This window comes from Xenopus tropicalis, chromosome 6 (assembly GCF_000004195.4).
Source record: "Xenopus tropicalis strain Nigerian chromosome 6, UCB_Xtro_10.0, whole genome shotgun sequence".
Taxonomy (NCBI): Eukaryota; Metazoa; Chordata; class Amphibia; order Anura; family Pipidae; genus Xenopus; species Xenopus tropicalis.
Window position 1 is genome coordinate 21607581 of NC_030682.2, and position 14907 is coordinate 21622487.

General features: G+C 41.2%; 1 protein-coding gene across 1 annotated transcript in view; it reads right to left on the minus strand.

Moving 5' to 3' along the window:
* The window catches only part of ccny (cyclin Y), a 90210-nt gene extending 85886 nt beyond the window's left edge, over positions 1–4324 (minus strand). Inside the window, exon 1 of the mRNA XM_002935160.5 lies at positions 3770–4324. Within this exon, the coding sequence (XP_002935206.1) occupies positions 3770–3923 (154 nt within the window). The 5' untranslated portion in view covers positions 3924–4324. The remainder of the gene's footprint in view (positions 1–3769) is intronic.
* Positions 4325–14907: the final 10583 nt, after the last annotated feature.

A 14907-nucleotide genomic window follows, 5' to 3' on the forward strand; every position in this document is an offset into this window, starting at 1 on the left:
GAACATAAAAAAACACCAAAAAGCAAGGTTGCAGTCACTGCATTTAAATTAAATTGCAATCTGTGCAACCCTTAAGGTGCCCATACACTATAAGATCTGCTCGCTTGGCGATGTCGCCAAGCGAGCGGATCTTCACCCGATATCCCCACCTACGGGTGGGCGATATTGGGTAGCAAGGGACTTGAAAAAAAAATAATCCGATCGTTTGGCCCTGGGGCCAAACGATCGAATTACATTTGAGCTTATGGGGCAGTCGGTTCGTTGATGCGGTCCCCGATCCGACCGGATTTTCTAACCTGGCCAATCGAGATCTGGCCAATTTCAGGCCAGATATCGGTCGGCCAGGCAGCTCTGTTCTGCCCATACACAGGCCGATTAGCTGCCGAATCGGTCCAAGGGACCGATATCGGCAGCTATAGTCGGCCCGTGTATGGGCACCTTTAGGGTGAAGACACACAGAGCTACTAGTAGCAGCTACTTGTCTTGGCTGCAAAAAAGACAATGCTGATTCTACTGATAATTGTCGCTATGTGTGTTTTAGCAGAGGCAATTCTCAGTATTGTCTATGGCAGGGTATTTTCTGGAGTTTAGTAGCCTTGAAAAATTAGCTGCTACTAGTAGCTCTGTGTGTCTTCACCCTTATAGCTTGATTTTCTGGAAGTGTCCCTGAATGTTCAAGTGATATTGTAATCCTACCAGCAAGTTCTATGAATGATGCTGCTGTGTTTTTATAATCTCACAGAATTTGTTGGTAACTTTATATTTTTTCCAGCGGTTACTTTATCCCTTCACAGACACAGTGTATTACTTGATCTTTAAGGTTAATTCCTTCATGTTATTTTATTTAATTTACTGAAGTGTACTGTTATTTAATTTACTGAAGAGACAGGCTGGTTTTCTAGCGCTTTTTTACAATAAACCCAAACGTGCAGAAACTGCTACATTTTACTTGTAAACACAGCAAGTAAGGGGTTTGCAGTTTGCTAAAAGGGGTGATCTGGTCAGCCTATTATAATGCAATAAAACAGATTATGCAATAAATACACAAACACAAACCACTTTTTTCCTCTTAATGATATTATAATGCCTAGAGGTCAAATTTATTTTTAATTTATTAGCAGTTAGACAGTAAAGTATAAGGGCCTGGCTACCGCATACAAAGATTATTTGTATAAATGCATTTTACGCAAGGGAGGGAGCGGCCAGCTAAAATATGCTCACTAGCAGTACCATTTAAAAGGAAAACAAGTTTTATGCCAGGAACATCTCTTAAGAATTTATCAGTAAATGATGCAAGCTGGAAGTGGAACACTTGCTAACTACTGTACATCGCTAGGCCACACAAGTAGTGAAGTCTTTGGATATGTTATTCCAGGAATTTGCCGAAGTGTAGTAACATATAGCAACCAATTAGAGATGTGCTTTTATAATTTACCCTGTAGTAGGCTGATGAAAGTTTATTGCTGATTGGTTGCTAATGGTTACAGCCCTGGAATAAAACTGCCCTCTGTTCAACCGGACCAAAGTGGAAGCTGCTAATACATTGCACAGGGCCCAGTAAACACTAGACCCAGAAATGTGTAATTGCAAGAGCAACTGATTTAATGGATCCCTTTATTACAACTACTCTGCACATTTCAACTGAACAAGCCTCGGTGTCATACAGTATTTATAATGCATTCATTTTTCTATTTAAGGGCCACTATAATCTCTAATAATTAATATAGGGGAATATTTATACTGCCATAGATATATGTTCTCTTTCTATATAGGAAAACACATGGAGCCCTTGCCGTAGAGTCTGCAGTATATGACTAAGTTTATTTAGCCCTCTACTGAATAATACTGGTTTCCCACCTAGCTTCTTGCAATAGTAATTGAACACTATCTGGTAGGTACATGACTTGTGTCAGTAGAAAGCATGCTCTAGCCGTTAGTCAGTTCAGCTCTTTATATTTGTATCAAACAGATTCACATGGAAAAATTAAAAGCTGAAGCATAGTGGCACTTACATAGTGGCACATACACTAATAGGCCTACTGTAAAGGTCATTACCAAAGCAGGGTCCCAAGACCTGAGGGGTACCCATGGTTAGACCTGGGGTTCTAGGTTCAATTCCAGTCAGGGCACTCTCTGAAGCATGTCTGTATGTTCTCTCCGCAGCTGCATGATTTTCCTCATTGTATTCTGGTTTCCTTTCAAAAGAGGCAAGGTACCTGGCTCCTATTATGAACTGACCATAGCAAATAAGATAGGGACCTTAGTTTACATAACCAGGGAATGATGTCTAATATAATCTCTGTAAAGAGTTACAGAATATGTTGCATACAGTTCAGTACAAAACCCCATCATTTATCATTGCTAAGCAGAATGGCAGTAATGCATGAGCACTGAATATGAACACAAGGTAATAAATCCACTAAACCCTAGCAAAAGATTGGTCAGAACCAACAGAGTACAGGTAAGCGACACATAAAGATTAAAGGAGACATATTGGATAAATGATGGCAATTATGAATAATATATGGTGCTGGTTTCACTTTGGGCTAAAAATTAATCCTATAAGTAAAAATGGCCCCTTTATTGGAGCTCCCTATAGATCCTATCAGGTCTCTGTCCCTGTTTCAAATGAAGGGTGGGTGTGTCCTAACAGTTCCTGCCAGAAGCACAGTAGGAGGGGGACAACCAATCACAGTCTTGCACTAACACAACTAAAGACAGGCTTCAGTTCCCTATCAGGTCAGCCTAGTTGCTAATTGGTTCCTATCCTACAGTGTCTTGTACTGAGAGCCTCCAGCCCCCCCTGCACATCCAGAGAAGTCAGCCAGCAGGAAGTGGAACAGAAGGGGTGGGACTAGTGGGCTTTTGGTGGAATTTCTTAATAAATAAGTCCAAAACACAACTTTTTTAAGCACAATCCTTCTATATTTAGAGGAGTGTAATTCACTGGTACATTCTTAATTTGTATATGATATGTCTCCTTTAAGAGCATCCTCATGTGGGCACAGTTCCTCCTTCTGCCACTGACACAGCTGGGACACAAAGGCTGCAAAACCCAGTGCTGCTCTGCCTAAGTGTCAGCCTACGGCACTATGGTACCTATTTATTGTTACTTTCTGACAGATCACATGGTGCCAGGCCTCATTAACAAGGCAGATCATTAACAAGGCAGACAATGAAACAAGCCAGTCACAACGGATCCCAGCAGTACCCATGCAATTCCAATATAGAGGCCTGGGTCTAATGACACTAGGAAATCACAGAGCACACCCCCATTCATCTCCACTGAACTGCACTGATATCCCAGGGAACTCCATGTACAATGGGCTGCCAGGGGTTTGTAGAGCGAGTTCAACAATAGCTGCAGAGTTGATATATATATATATATATATATATATATTCCGGAAATATATTTCTATATATTCAGTGGGACTTGCACAGGCACACTATATAGTAAAACAATACATAAATAGAAGAGATGGGGAACAATACAACAATAGAATATAAATACAGTAATAGCAAAATACAGTAAGTGCTAAGTGTAAGAAGCATAAGGCAGTGCCTGTGCCCCAGAGCTTACAATCTGAGTGATTACACTATATAACATGCTGTACATATGTTCCCCCTGTGAGTGTGGGAGCCCAGGGTGAATGCCCTCTGTGCCATGCCTGATGTACCCACACTGACATGGCAGTGCCAACCCCACCCCCAATGCAATTATAAGAATAGCACATGTGTGCCAGCCTGTGCCCCCCAGGTTCCCCCTTACCATCTACATTCTCCCGGTCACTGATGTGCTGCAGGTTGCATCCAGTGTCCTCTCTGCTTATGTCCTGCTCGGGCCGGTACGACTCCAGCCTGGAGTGGGCATTTCTGCGCAGCTTGGGGCTGGAGGAGACACAGCAGGATGTGGTGTTCCCCATGGTGGGGCTTCAGCAGCGCAGCCCCTCTCAGATCTCAGCCTTCTGTAGCACCCCCAGCCTCTCCTCTCTCCGTTAATGAGGAATGGTAGCACAGACTGCAAGTCCCCCGGGTGGGGAGCAGCCCAAAGCAGCTAATAACAGCCCCTCTCCATAAGGGAAGGGAAGAGCGTGTAGGGGGCTCAGCAGGCAGCGCCCCTTCTATTCCATAGTGCCCAGTGTTGGAGGCAGGAACCAGGCATCTCCCCTGCCCGCTGCCTCCTCATCAGTCTCCCTGCATAGCCCTCACACAGCAGCACAAGCAGCAGCCCCTCCCTCGAATCAAGCTCCGCCCTAGCACTGGCAGCTAGCGCCGACGCACAGCTCTCCCTGCCCAGAGCGGCGCACTGCTAAATTGTTCCGCTGACACAGGAGAAAAGGTTCCGTTTACACAGGAAAAGGAAAGTTCCGGTTTATAAGTCTAATAGCGGGAAGGGAGCAGATTGTGTGGGAGTGAACTATCACTTTACTGACTTTGCTTTCAGATTTTGATGATAGCACAATTTCACCACGCCGCAATTGACTTTACTTTTCTCTTTTGTGTGAATACCACAATTCAACACAGGTGGCTAAACTCAACCAGCATGGCCCTAGTGGCTGCAGGGAGTTACAAATAAAAACAAAAGGGGGGCTTTTTAGTCTGTAACCCTTTGGCACAGAGAAAGCACCCGCCCATTTAGATTGTAAGCTCTATTGGGGCAGGGGCTTATTTCCTTTTGCTTCTCTGGCTGTGTAGTAATTCCATACATATATCTCTTTTCAGTTTTACTGCCCTCTATGTATTATGATTGGCAGCTGGTACACATGAATACATGAAACCCAATTTTTTTTTAATTAAATCATCCATACCTGTTATAAATGTATTTAAAAATCTGAGCTGTCAATCATATATTGCCTGCCCCGCCTCTATGCCGCAGGGATAGAGGCGGGGCAGGCAATATATGATTGACAGCTTAGATTTTTAATAACAATTACTTTAACTTTCCATTCAGCACTTACTATACATCATGAGCCTATGATTAAGTACCCTGGTAGGTACGAAACGCGTAAGGCTGTTGCAGTTGTTATTATTTTTATGGAATAAATACATTTTTGATACTTTTATTAACATACAAGCTGCTTTTTTGAACAAATTGACTGACGCAAAAGGGATCCCAGATGTGCCTGCCTGTTTCTTCTAGTATGATTCTTACTATACATCACCCAGATGGCAAATGCATATGATTTTGGGGTGATACATAGCTTGCCTTAATAACAGTGCACACAAAATGGCGCCGGCCTGCTGGCTATGACTACTAATTTCAAGACTGGAGGGAAAAATAAATTCAATAATTGAAATAGTGTAAGTAAAGTTTATTTTGCTCTACTAACCTGATTCAAAAGGATTTGGAATTATTTCTTAGGGTGACAGGTCCCCTTTAATGTTAAAATTATTTTTTAGTAGATTTAAGAAATGGAGCTCTAAATTACAGAAATAACCCAGGTCCCATACCCATACATGTCTCGGCTCTGATGATCCTGCTTATCTGTCATTAATCAGAAGGAAAGACTTTTGGCTGGATGCGGGTTGGGAAGCAGTGGGTAAGGGTTAGGTCACAGGCTGAAAAATGTTGGACCTTCTCATCACTACTCTTTACCTCTGCCGCCCTGTGCACCCGTCTTACAAAAATACATGCAGGTGCAAGAACAAGCAATAGTGGGACACGAGGGAGGTTTAACAGGTTCTGAACGGCCCCCCTTCTCTGCACCTTGTATATTACACCACTGCTCAAATCGGGGGGGGGGGGGGGGGGGAGAGGGGTATACAGCAGCGGTCAAAACACCCCTCTCTTCATGTCACTGCTTCCCATACTAATCTCAGGGAAATGCTGTGCCTTAAGCACACATAGCGGTGACAGATGGACCTCCACTTAGAATAACTCAAGTGAGTGTGTCTTTGTGCAGAGGGCCACCTGTCACCACTATGAGTGCTCAATGCACAACAATGATCCCTACAGATTAGTAGGAGAAGTAAATTGGAGCATTTTGACCAACACTCTTTTCCACCTGCTGAGAATGGAGTTCAATATATCCAGTTTAAGTCACAGTTTTTAATAAATATATATGGTGTGTATTTCTATTTCTATTTTACAATTAGACCCAATGCTGCCGTCCTTTGGTAATTAAATGCATTCATATTGCTAAAAAGCTGTTTTTTTTCCATAGACCAGAATGGTAATTGCTTTGACCAAACAGAACCAATTAAAAGCCCAGTGCCTGGTCATTGGTTTTATTTTTTGTATCTTTCAGTAAATACTGGGAGGCGATTCTGAGAAAACTGTCTCAGCATTTTATAAAAATGCAAAGGAAGCAGTGAGCAGCTCAAAGTCGCATTGCTAACGGACTCATGCGCTGAGCAACAGCGGTGCCCAGTGAATCGATGGAGGCAGTACTGGGAAAAAGGCTGACGGGGAATTCCCTTAGTATTTGGCACTTTTTACAAATCTGCTCTGGGAGTTTCAATTGCCTAATATCGTTTTTTGCTCAAACACTGGGGATTGTATTTGTAGTCTGATCATCTAGAGCAATTCCTCCTCAAACAGCAAGCATCCCCCCTGAGAATATTATTAAACTAGGGAAGATGATAGCAAATATATTTAATATAATGTTTTCACAAGTATTAGGCTCTGTGAAGGTTCTGGTTATAAATAGAGGTTAGCGTGTGTATAAATATACTGTTTCTGTGCTGGTAAATATCCATTCATTCAGCTATTCACTGAAAGGAAAATATATTTCTAAAGTTGATTTAGTTTTTATGTGGGTGTGTGTGTTTATCTTAAATCATGTTATTTTATTCTGTTCCCTTCTAAATTTTATATCTTCCGGTTATTTTTGTCTGTAAAGTCTCTAATTCCCTACGTGTTTTTCCTTCTATATATCCCCTACCATTGGCAAATTGAAATTACATTATGGAGCAACTTGATTTGCCCAGTCATAATCCTCATCCATTTCATGTAAGTCCTGACATATCACCAGCAAGAGCAGGGCCAGCATCAGTATTTTTAAAGCCCCATACTAGCAGGGCCCTACCTCTCAGGGGGCCCCAATTATCCGACTGGTTTCCTGGGGCTCTGGGGAGGTGTGCTCCGACAACCAGTAGAATGGCGCAACCATGGGAGAGATAAAAGCTATTCTGATTAGTGATGAGTGAATCTGTCCCGTTTCACCGAAAAATTAGCGAAAATGCTGAAAATTTTTGCAATCTGGCGAAAAAGTAGCAAAATGGATTGAAGTCAATGGGTGACAATTTTTTTTACACGCAACAATTTTTTTCTTATGTGCAACGGTTTTCTTACAAGCGCAACTTTTTGTCCTCACTCCAAATGTATTAAAGTCAACGGGCATTTATCTCACTCCTAATTTTTTTACACGTGTTAAATCTTTCTTATGTGAGACAATTTTTTATTATGCGCAATACTTTTTTTCTCACTCCAAATACATTAATGTAATTGGCGTTTTTTTCTGTGAGAATTTTTTGTTGCAGTGAATTTTATGTTGTAGTTTCGCAAAAAAATTTGCAGATGGGAAAATGTGGAATTTTTCTGCAAATTCATGCCTGACCCAAAAATCTGCTCCTCACTAATTCTGATGTATGGCCACAACCCTGATTCACTGACCACACTCATGAGTGGGGTTTATTTCGAAACCCGTCCATGAGCCAACCAACCCTGGCCACTCCCCCACAAGCCACACACACTTTGTAATCTACGAATCACACTTTTGTCTCACTTGGGGCTTCCCTCTGCCAAAGGGCCCTTGACTAGGGACTAAATCAGAGAAAACCCATTCAGTCACAAAATCATTCAGCCACAAAACCATTCAGCCACTGCACAAACCCGTGTCATACAACAGTGATAAGGAGGCTATACAGAAGTTGCACCACGGCCACAGTAAAAGAAAAGATCTCTGATGATGTTGAGATCAGGGCTCTGTGGAGGTCATACCATCTGTTACACGATTCCTCGTTCTTCAGTTTGCTGCAGATAATTCTTTATGATTTGGCCATGTTTTGGGTCGTTGTCAAGCTGCAGAAATAATTTGGGACTGATCAGACGCCTCCCAGGTGGTATAGATGATGGATAAAACCATGACCATGCTTCTCAGCAGTGAGCGTGCCACCAATTTTGATCAAATCACCAACCCCAATTTTAGGACTGCATTTCCAGACCTGAAGAGAACTTACTTGCCTGCAGACATTCATCTGAGATGATAGCATTGCTGGACATAAGGAAATAAGCTTGATAAACTTTTAAACTCAGTTTCCTTAGCTGACCAATGCATTTAGGACCTTGGCAGTTTGTTTGTGCTTCTGCAGAAAGGCTTGGGTGGAAATACCTGTGTGCTGCAGCATTTCTGCTTGGGTGTGAGGCATTGCTGATACAGGATGACCCTGTGCCTTATTGCTATTCTCACTTTTGCAATGGTGTAGTGTTTGAAGGTTTCTTTCTTTGAGGACTTAAGAGGTCCATTCAAGAACCCTGACATAGAGTTGAAATGCTGTGCAAATTTACAGGCAAAATGGATGAATGCCAATACTGACACCTCCTGGTCATAATTGCATAATGCACTTTCCTATTTGCAACAGCAATCTCATGTACAGAGGTGCTCATTGGTGCCATTCCATTTGGAACACAAAATACAGTTGTTCCATGAAAAAGAGTGTGGCGTGTTGGTGGCCAGGGGCAGGGTAACTGCCTCCTCTGCTATAAAAAAAAATTGTCCCTTTCTTGTACTATATATATACAGTATATTGCTTTGTTCTATGGAGTGACAGGTCTTAAACTTTGCAGTCCTTGTGTTTTCATGTGTAGATGGGTCTTTTGACTTTCCACCTCAGAAGAATGTGTTTCTGGTCACAACTCATGAAGATTGTAGATGGATGTTTCTGTCAGTTGTGACAGTTCTGAGATGATAGCATTGCTGGACATCTTCTCATTAGGGAAATAAGCTTGATAAACTTTTAAACTCAGTTTCCTTAGCTGACCAATGTATTTATGGACCTTGGCAGTTTGTTTGTGCTTCTGCAAAAAAGGCTTGGGTGGAAATTCCTGTGTGCTGGTCATAATTGCATGATGCACTTTCCTATTTGCAACAGCAATCTCATGTACAGAGGTGCTCGTTGGTACCATTCCATTTGGAACACAAAATACAGTTGTTCCATGAAAAAGAGTACCCATCTGTTGGTGGCCAGGGGCAGGGTAACTGCCTCCCCTGTTATAAAAAAAATTGTCCCATTCTTGTACTATATATATATATATATATATATAGGATAGCTAATAACCCAGAGATTGAGCAAGAGGACCTAGGCAAGATGAATAAGAAACTTTTAGATAGAGGTTACCCCCCACAAATTCTGCTGGTGTGTCCATGTGGTCTTATTTATGTTGGTGAAACCACACAAAAGGTCAGAGATAGATTTTCACAACACAGATCTACCATTGATACTGGCAACAAAACTCTCCCGGTCTCTAGACATTGTTTGGATATGGGACATACTTCTGATCACTTGAAATTTTGCGTTATACAGCATATTGCTCCATTAAAAAGAGGAGGTGACCGTGTCCTATGCTTGAAAAAAAACTGAAGTTGAATGGATTCATCGTCTCAAAGCTTTGACCCCATACGGACTTAATAGGGATTTTGACCTACATCTGTTTCTATAATATATGGGTATATATCTAGGTATATTGTAGTTTTACATTTGGTATAGTGTTTCAATAATATCAGCAATTTGTGCCTTTGACCATTATTCTGAGGTACTTTGTTACATTGGATCTTTTCTTGCTATATGGAAATGATGTTTGTATACTTATATGACTATGATTTAAAGCAAAACATTATCGTTATAACAATGCGGATTTGGTGTGTTCGCTTCCGTGTAGGTGAGACGCACTGGTTGTGCATTCCATCTCCAGGGGACCGATGACGTCATCTCCGCTTACGTATTTCATGCACGGAATCTGTAACGGAAATGCACTTTACAATGTTAAACGGTCATGGTAATACGCTTGAGAAAGGCATATGGTATTCCCGAAACGTCGCGTTCTGACTGTTACTTTGATGGACAAGCATCTGCATTGCAGTTGATTGTACTTTGATGGTCTTATTGCAAGCTTCAATAAAAGCTACGTTTTATCAACAAGGAGTGCGGCTCGGTTGGAATACATATATATATTGCTTTGTTCTATGGAGTGACAGGTCTTAAACTTTGCACTTCCTTGCATCGGAAATGTCTACAGAACTTACCCAGTGTTAGTAAATGTGACCCATGACTTTATTTAATGTCAAAGAAAGGGAGTAGTATACAGAGGGGGTGGAATTTACATAGACTTTCCATGGCATACGTGACTACACATTTGTTCCTACTGAACGAAAAAGTGTTCCCTGTATTGCAGTCATCCAGGGTCAATTTACTATTCAGCAAGCAACTGGTAAACTGGAAGACAGGACCCTTAAAGGAAAAGGAAAGGTAAAAAATCACTGGGGGATGCCAAATGTTAGGCACCTCCCAGTGATTGTAACCACATACCTGAAACCCCCTGCCGGTGCTCCTGTCAGGAGAAAACTAAACTGGCTGGGGGTTAATGCAGGCAAGCGATCCTCCTTCCTTCCTTGTCCTTTTGACAAGATCCCTGGGCCCACACATGCGCAGTTGAGCAAAAAGTCGGCTTTTTTGTTAAAGTTTGGCTTTTCAGCCCACTGCGCATGCGTGAAGGCCGAGGAAGGAATAGGATTGCTTTGTCACTTACACCCTGTTGCAGTTTTCTCCCAACAGGAGCACCGGCCGGGGGTATCAGGTAAGCGTTTACCAACTATGGGGTGCCTTACAGTTTGGCAGCCCCCCATTGATAGTAACATTATTTCTCCTGCAAAGATGCAGACCTGTGGTATGGTTACATTCTGAATGCAGAAAGGACTTATTACATTGTCTCACATTAGCATTATTTGTAGTATGTACATTAGCGACATTAGCGAAACAGTAATTATACTATTATACAAATATTTGCAGCCCCTGCCCCACACCATTTCCAACTCCTGCCTTGGCACATTTGCATATATCCCATCATGCTCCTTGTCCTGGTAACATTGGGAGGTTTGTTTTGACTCTGTACCAGTCCCATTTCCTAGTTCCATTTTGCTCAAACCTAACAGTATTTGTGAATTACTTTTTCTATTGAAAACCCATTAATATTGGGGTGAGAAGGGCTAAAAGTGAATAAAGGAAAGACAGGCCATAATGCCTCACTCCTGCACCGAGACCAAGACCGGTGTACATGCTCAGTTTGTAAGACTATGGGGCTGATTTACTAATCCACGAATCCGAATGAGAAAAATTCGGATTGGAAAACGAACATTTTGCGATTTTTTCATCGCCGTTACGACTTTTTCATAAATTGACGTGACTTTTTCGTAACCATTACAACTTGTGCGAATTGTCGCGACTTTTTCATAGCCATTATGACTTTCGTGAATTGTCGCGACTTTTTCATAGCCATTATGACTTTCGTGAATTGTCGTGACTTTTTCATAGCCATTATGACTTTCGTGAATTGTCGCGACTTTTTCATAGCCATTATGACTTTCATGAATTGTCGCGACTTTTTCATAGCCATTATGACTTTCGTGAATTGTCGTGACTTTTTCATAGCCATTATGACTTTCGCGAATTGTCGCGACTTTTTCGTATTGAGCGTTCGAAAAATTTGCGACAATTCGCAAAATACCGATCATTACGAAAAAAAAACGCATTCGGACGCTTTTCGGACGTTCGTGGATTAGTAAATGTGCCCCTATGAGTCAGCTTCCTGCTGATTGGCTCAGATCCACATTCCTAAGGGGGAGAGGGAGTTCTTAGCATTCTTGAGGGAGGGGGGAGCAGGAGAAAGGAGAGAGCTGCATGTCTCTGGCACAGGAAAAGAGAGACAACAAATCTTTTGACAGAGGACTCAGTGCAGCGTTTCTGTGAGTGCTTATGGCTGTATTTACATAGACCTTTCTGATAAAGCTTACTTTGTTTTTACCTTCTCCTTTAACAGAAGGTATTCACATGCCTTATGCTTCATGCATACCACTGCCTTAAACCACAAATGAGAGTTTTTAAACCTTAAAGGACAATGAAAGGTTAATATAAATTAAAAGTAAGTCTAAAGGCATTCTTTTTAAGTACTTACTGCATATCTAAATTCCCAGATCCCTGCTTGCTTCTCTGAGATATGGTGCTGGCAGCCTACAGCAGTGTGAAGCCTACAGTGACATCACTGAAATCTCTCTCCCCTTCCTGTAGGTGCCAGCGGCAGCCTTCCTATTCTCTGAGCATGTGTGTAACTTGATCCTGTCTCCTGTTCTGAGCTACACATGCCCACCAGCCAATCAAAAGCTGATCTGGCAGAGGGGACGGGAGGGAATGAAACACATGTGCAGTATGAAGCAAGGAGGGAAAGGAAGGGAGAATACCTTTTTAGAGATGGCTGCCTGTTCTAGAAAATGTGAAGTACGGTAAGTGTGACCGAGTAAATATTTGATTAGGTGAGCCAAAAGTGTGGCATTTTTACTAAACAATAGGAGGACTATTGGGCAGTATGCTTCTTAAATTTTGACTTGCATTCTCCTTTAAACCACAAATAAGAGTTTTTAAACCTTAAGGAATTATAGGTAGAGATAAGCAAATTTACTCCTTCATGTCCCTGTGGCCCACAATGGATTGGGAACCCCTGGTATAGTAGCACAGATACAACCTAACAACAGCTCATTTCAATCGCTCATCCGGGTTGGAACCAAACAAAAAAAACATGCAAGTCAGAGAAGTCTCCACCCATAATTCCTTGAGCGTGGGTTAAAGTCTTTAGATTTCGATTTTACAGCAATACCATGTGGAACGAGGCATGAGAATCCCTCTGCTTTCACTGCATTTCTCGACCTTTGTAACAAAGAGATAAGTGCTGGATCTATTTATGGGCCTGTTGTCCAGGCTCAAGTACGACACAGGAGATTCTTACCGACGTCATTACGTTAGAGATTCTGCATTCCTGGTTCCAGTTTAACCACATTGCTTGTTAGGTGCATTCCCGTACAGGCATGTTTCATAGTAAGCAAGACCCTGATAAACTAAAATACCAAAAGGTTAGATGAAAAATATAGCTTGACCTCATCAAAAAAATAAGGGTCTCCCTAACCCCCTGCTCACAGAAATGTGGACAAATAGATCTGGGCTCAGTGTAAAAAATGTGCATTGAACAGTATGAAAATATGTTATATATTTATTTTCTTTTACCAGGGCTGACTTTAAAGGGGAACTCCACTTAAACCTAAGCTTTTTGAAAAGTAAACATAATTTCAAGCAACTTTACAATATAAATCAATAAAAAACATGTAGCCTTTTCATAATTTTAATATAATAATATGGTTTGGAAAAGTTCCCCTGCTGATCTGGCGGACTACTTTGAGACTCATATTAAATGTAACAGTAGTTGAATGTCCTTAGCCTGCCTTCAGCCTGCATCCTCCCAATCCCACAATTCCCTGCACACGTGATATCAATAAGGAAAGGAACATCACAGTGCAATGCATTGTGGGTTATGGAGTTCCTGCATGCTGTCTGTAAGTGGAAAAGTGGTTACTGTTACATCAGTGTTTTAGTCCCTCCTCCCCTGCCAGGATTTCAAATGATGCAGAAAAAGAAGAACTGTTTTGCAGGTGGATTTAAACATATAATAATGGTATTTATTCAAACTTTTTGAAGGAATAGATTAGAGTAATAGGTATAATAGGGGTTGTTGAGTTGTGTGAAGTGAATATTTTTCAAAATTTTAATACAGAGACACTCTGTAATTATTCTATTATTATCATGTTACTACCAGGGAGTATTTTAATTAAAAAAAATGTTTAGATTGCAGTATGTCAGCTCCCACTTGTACAACAAATACAAATATATCAGTAATGCTTCTCTGTACAGAGTAACCTAACATTTTATTGCACATTTATAGAACTTGATTTGAGTTACCCCCCAAAAATTGGCTTTATTTACCTTTGTGATGATGGTTTACTTGTAGATTGTAAGCTCTTTTGGGCAGGGCTCTCTTCACCTCTTGTATCGGTTATTGATTGCTTTATATGTTACTCTGTATGTCCAATGTATGTAACCCACTTATTGTACAGCGCTGCGGGATATGTTGGCACTTTATAAATAAATGTTAATAATAATTGGGGTCTTTTATCAAGACTTGGAAAATTTGCACCTGGGCAGTAACCCATAGCAACCAATCAAATTTTTGCTTTCATTGTTTTAGCATATGCTAATTAGAATTCAGAAAGGGTTAAATAGGCAGCAAATATTCTTTTTGCAATTTTTAACCCCTTCTGATCCTAATCAGCATATGCTAACTAGGATTCGCATTCGGTTCGGGATTCGGCCGAATCCTGCTGGGTGGGTTTGGTGCATCCCTAATTTTTTGTTATTTCACTTTTTGTTCAGCAGCTCTCCAGTTTGGAGTTTCAGCAGCTATCTGGATGCTAGGGTCCAAATTACCTTAGCAACAAGGGAGTGGTTGGAACAAGAGACTGGAATATGAATAGGGGAGGACCTGAATAGAGAGGTAAGGAATAAAAAGCAACAGTAACAATAAAAATATAACCTCACAAAGCAACAGTTTTTGGCACCTGGGGTCAGCAACCCCCATTTAAAAGCTGCAAAGAATTAGAAGAAGGCAGCAAATAATTCAAAAACTACAAAAAAGTATAAAGACCAATTGAAAAGATGTTATAGAATTAGCCATTTTATAACATACTGAAAGTTAACTTAAACGTGAACCAACCCTTCAATGTAATAAGCTGCATAACTTGCTGCCCCTGTATAAATAAATGACAATGATTATTCTGGCGGTCCCACAAAACATAATATAGACACCAGAAC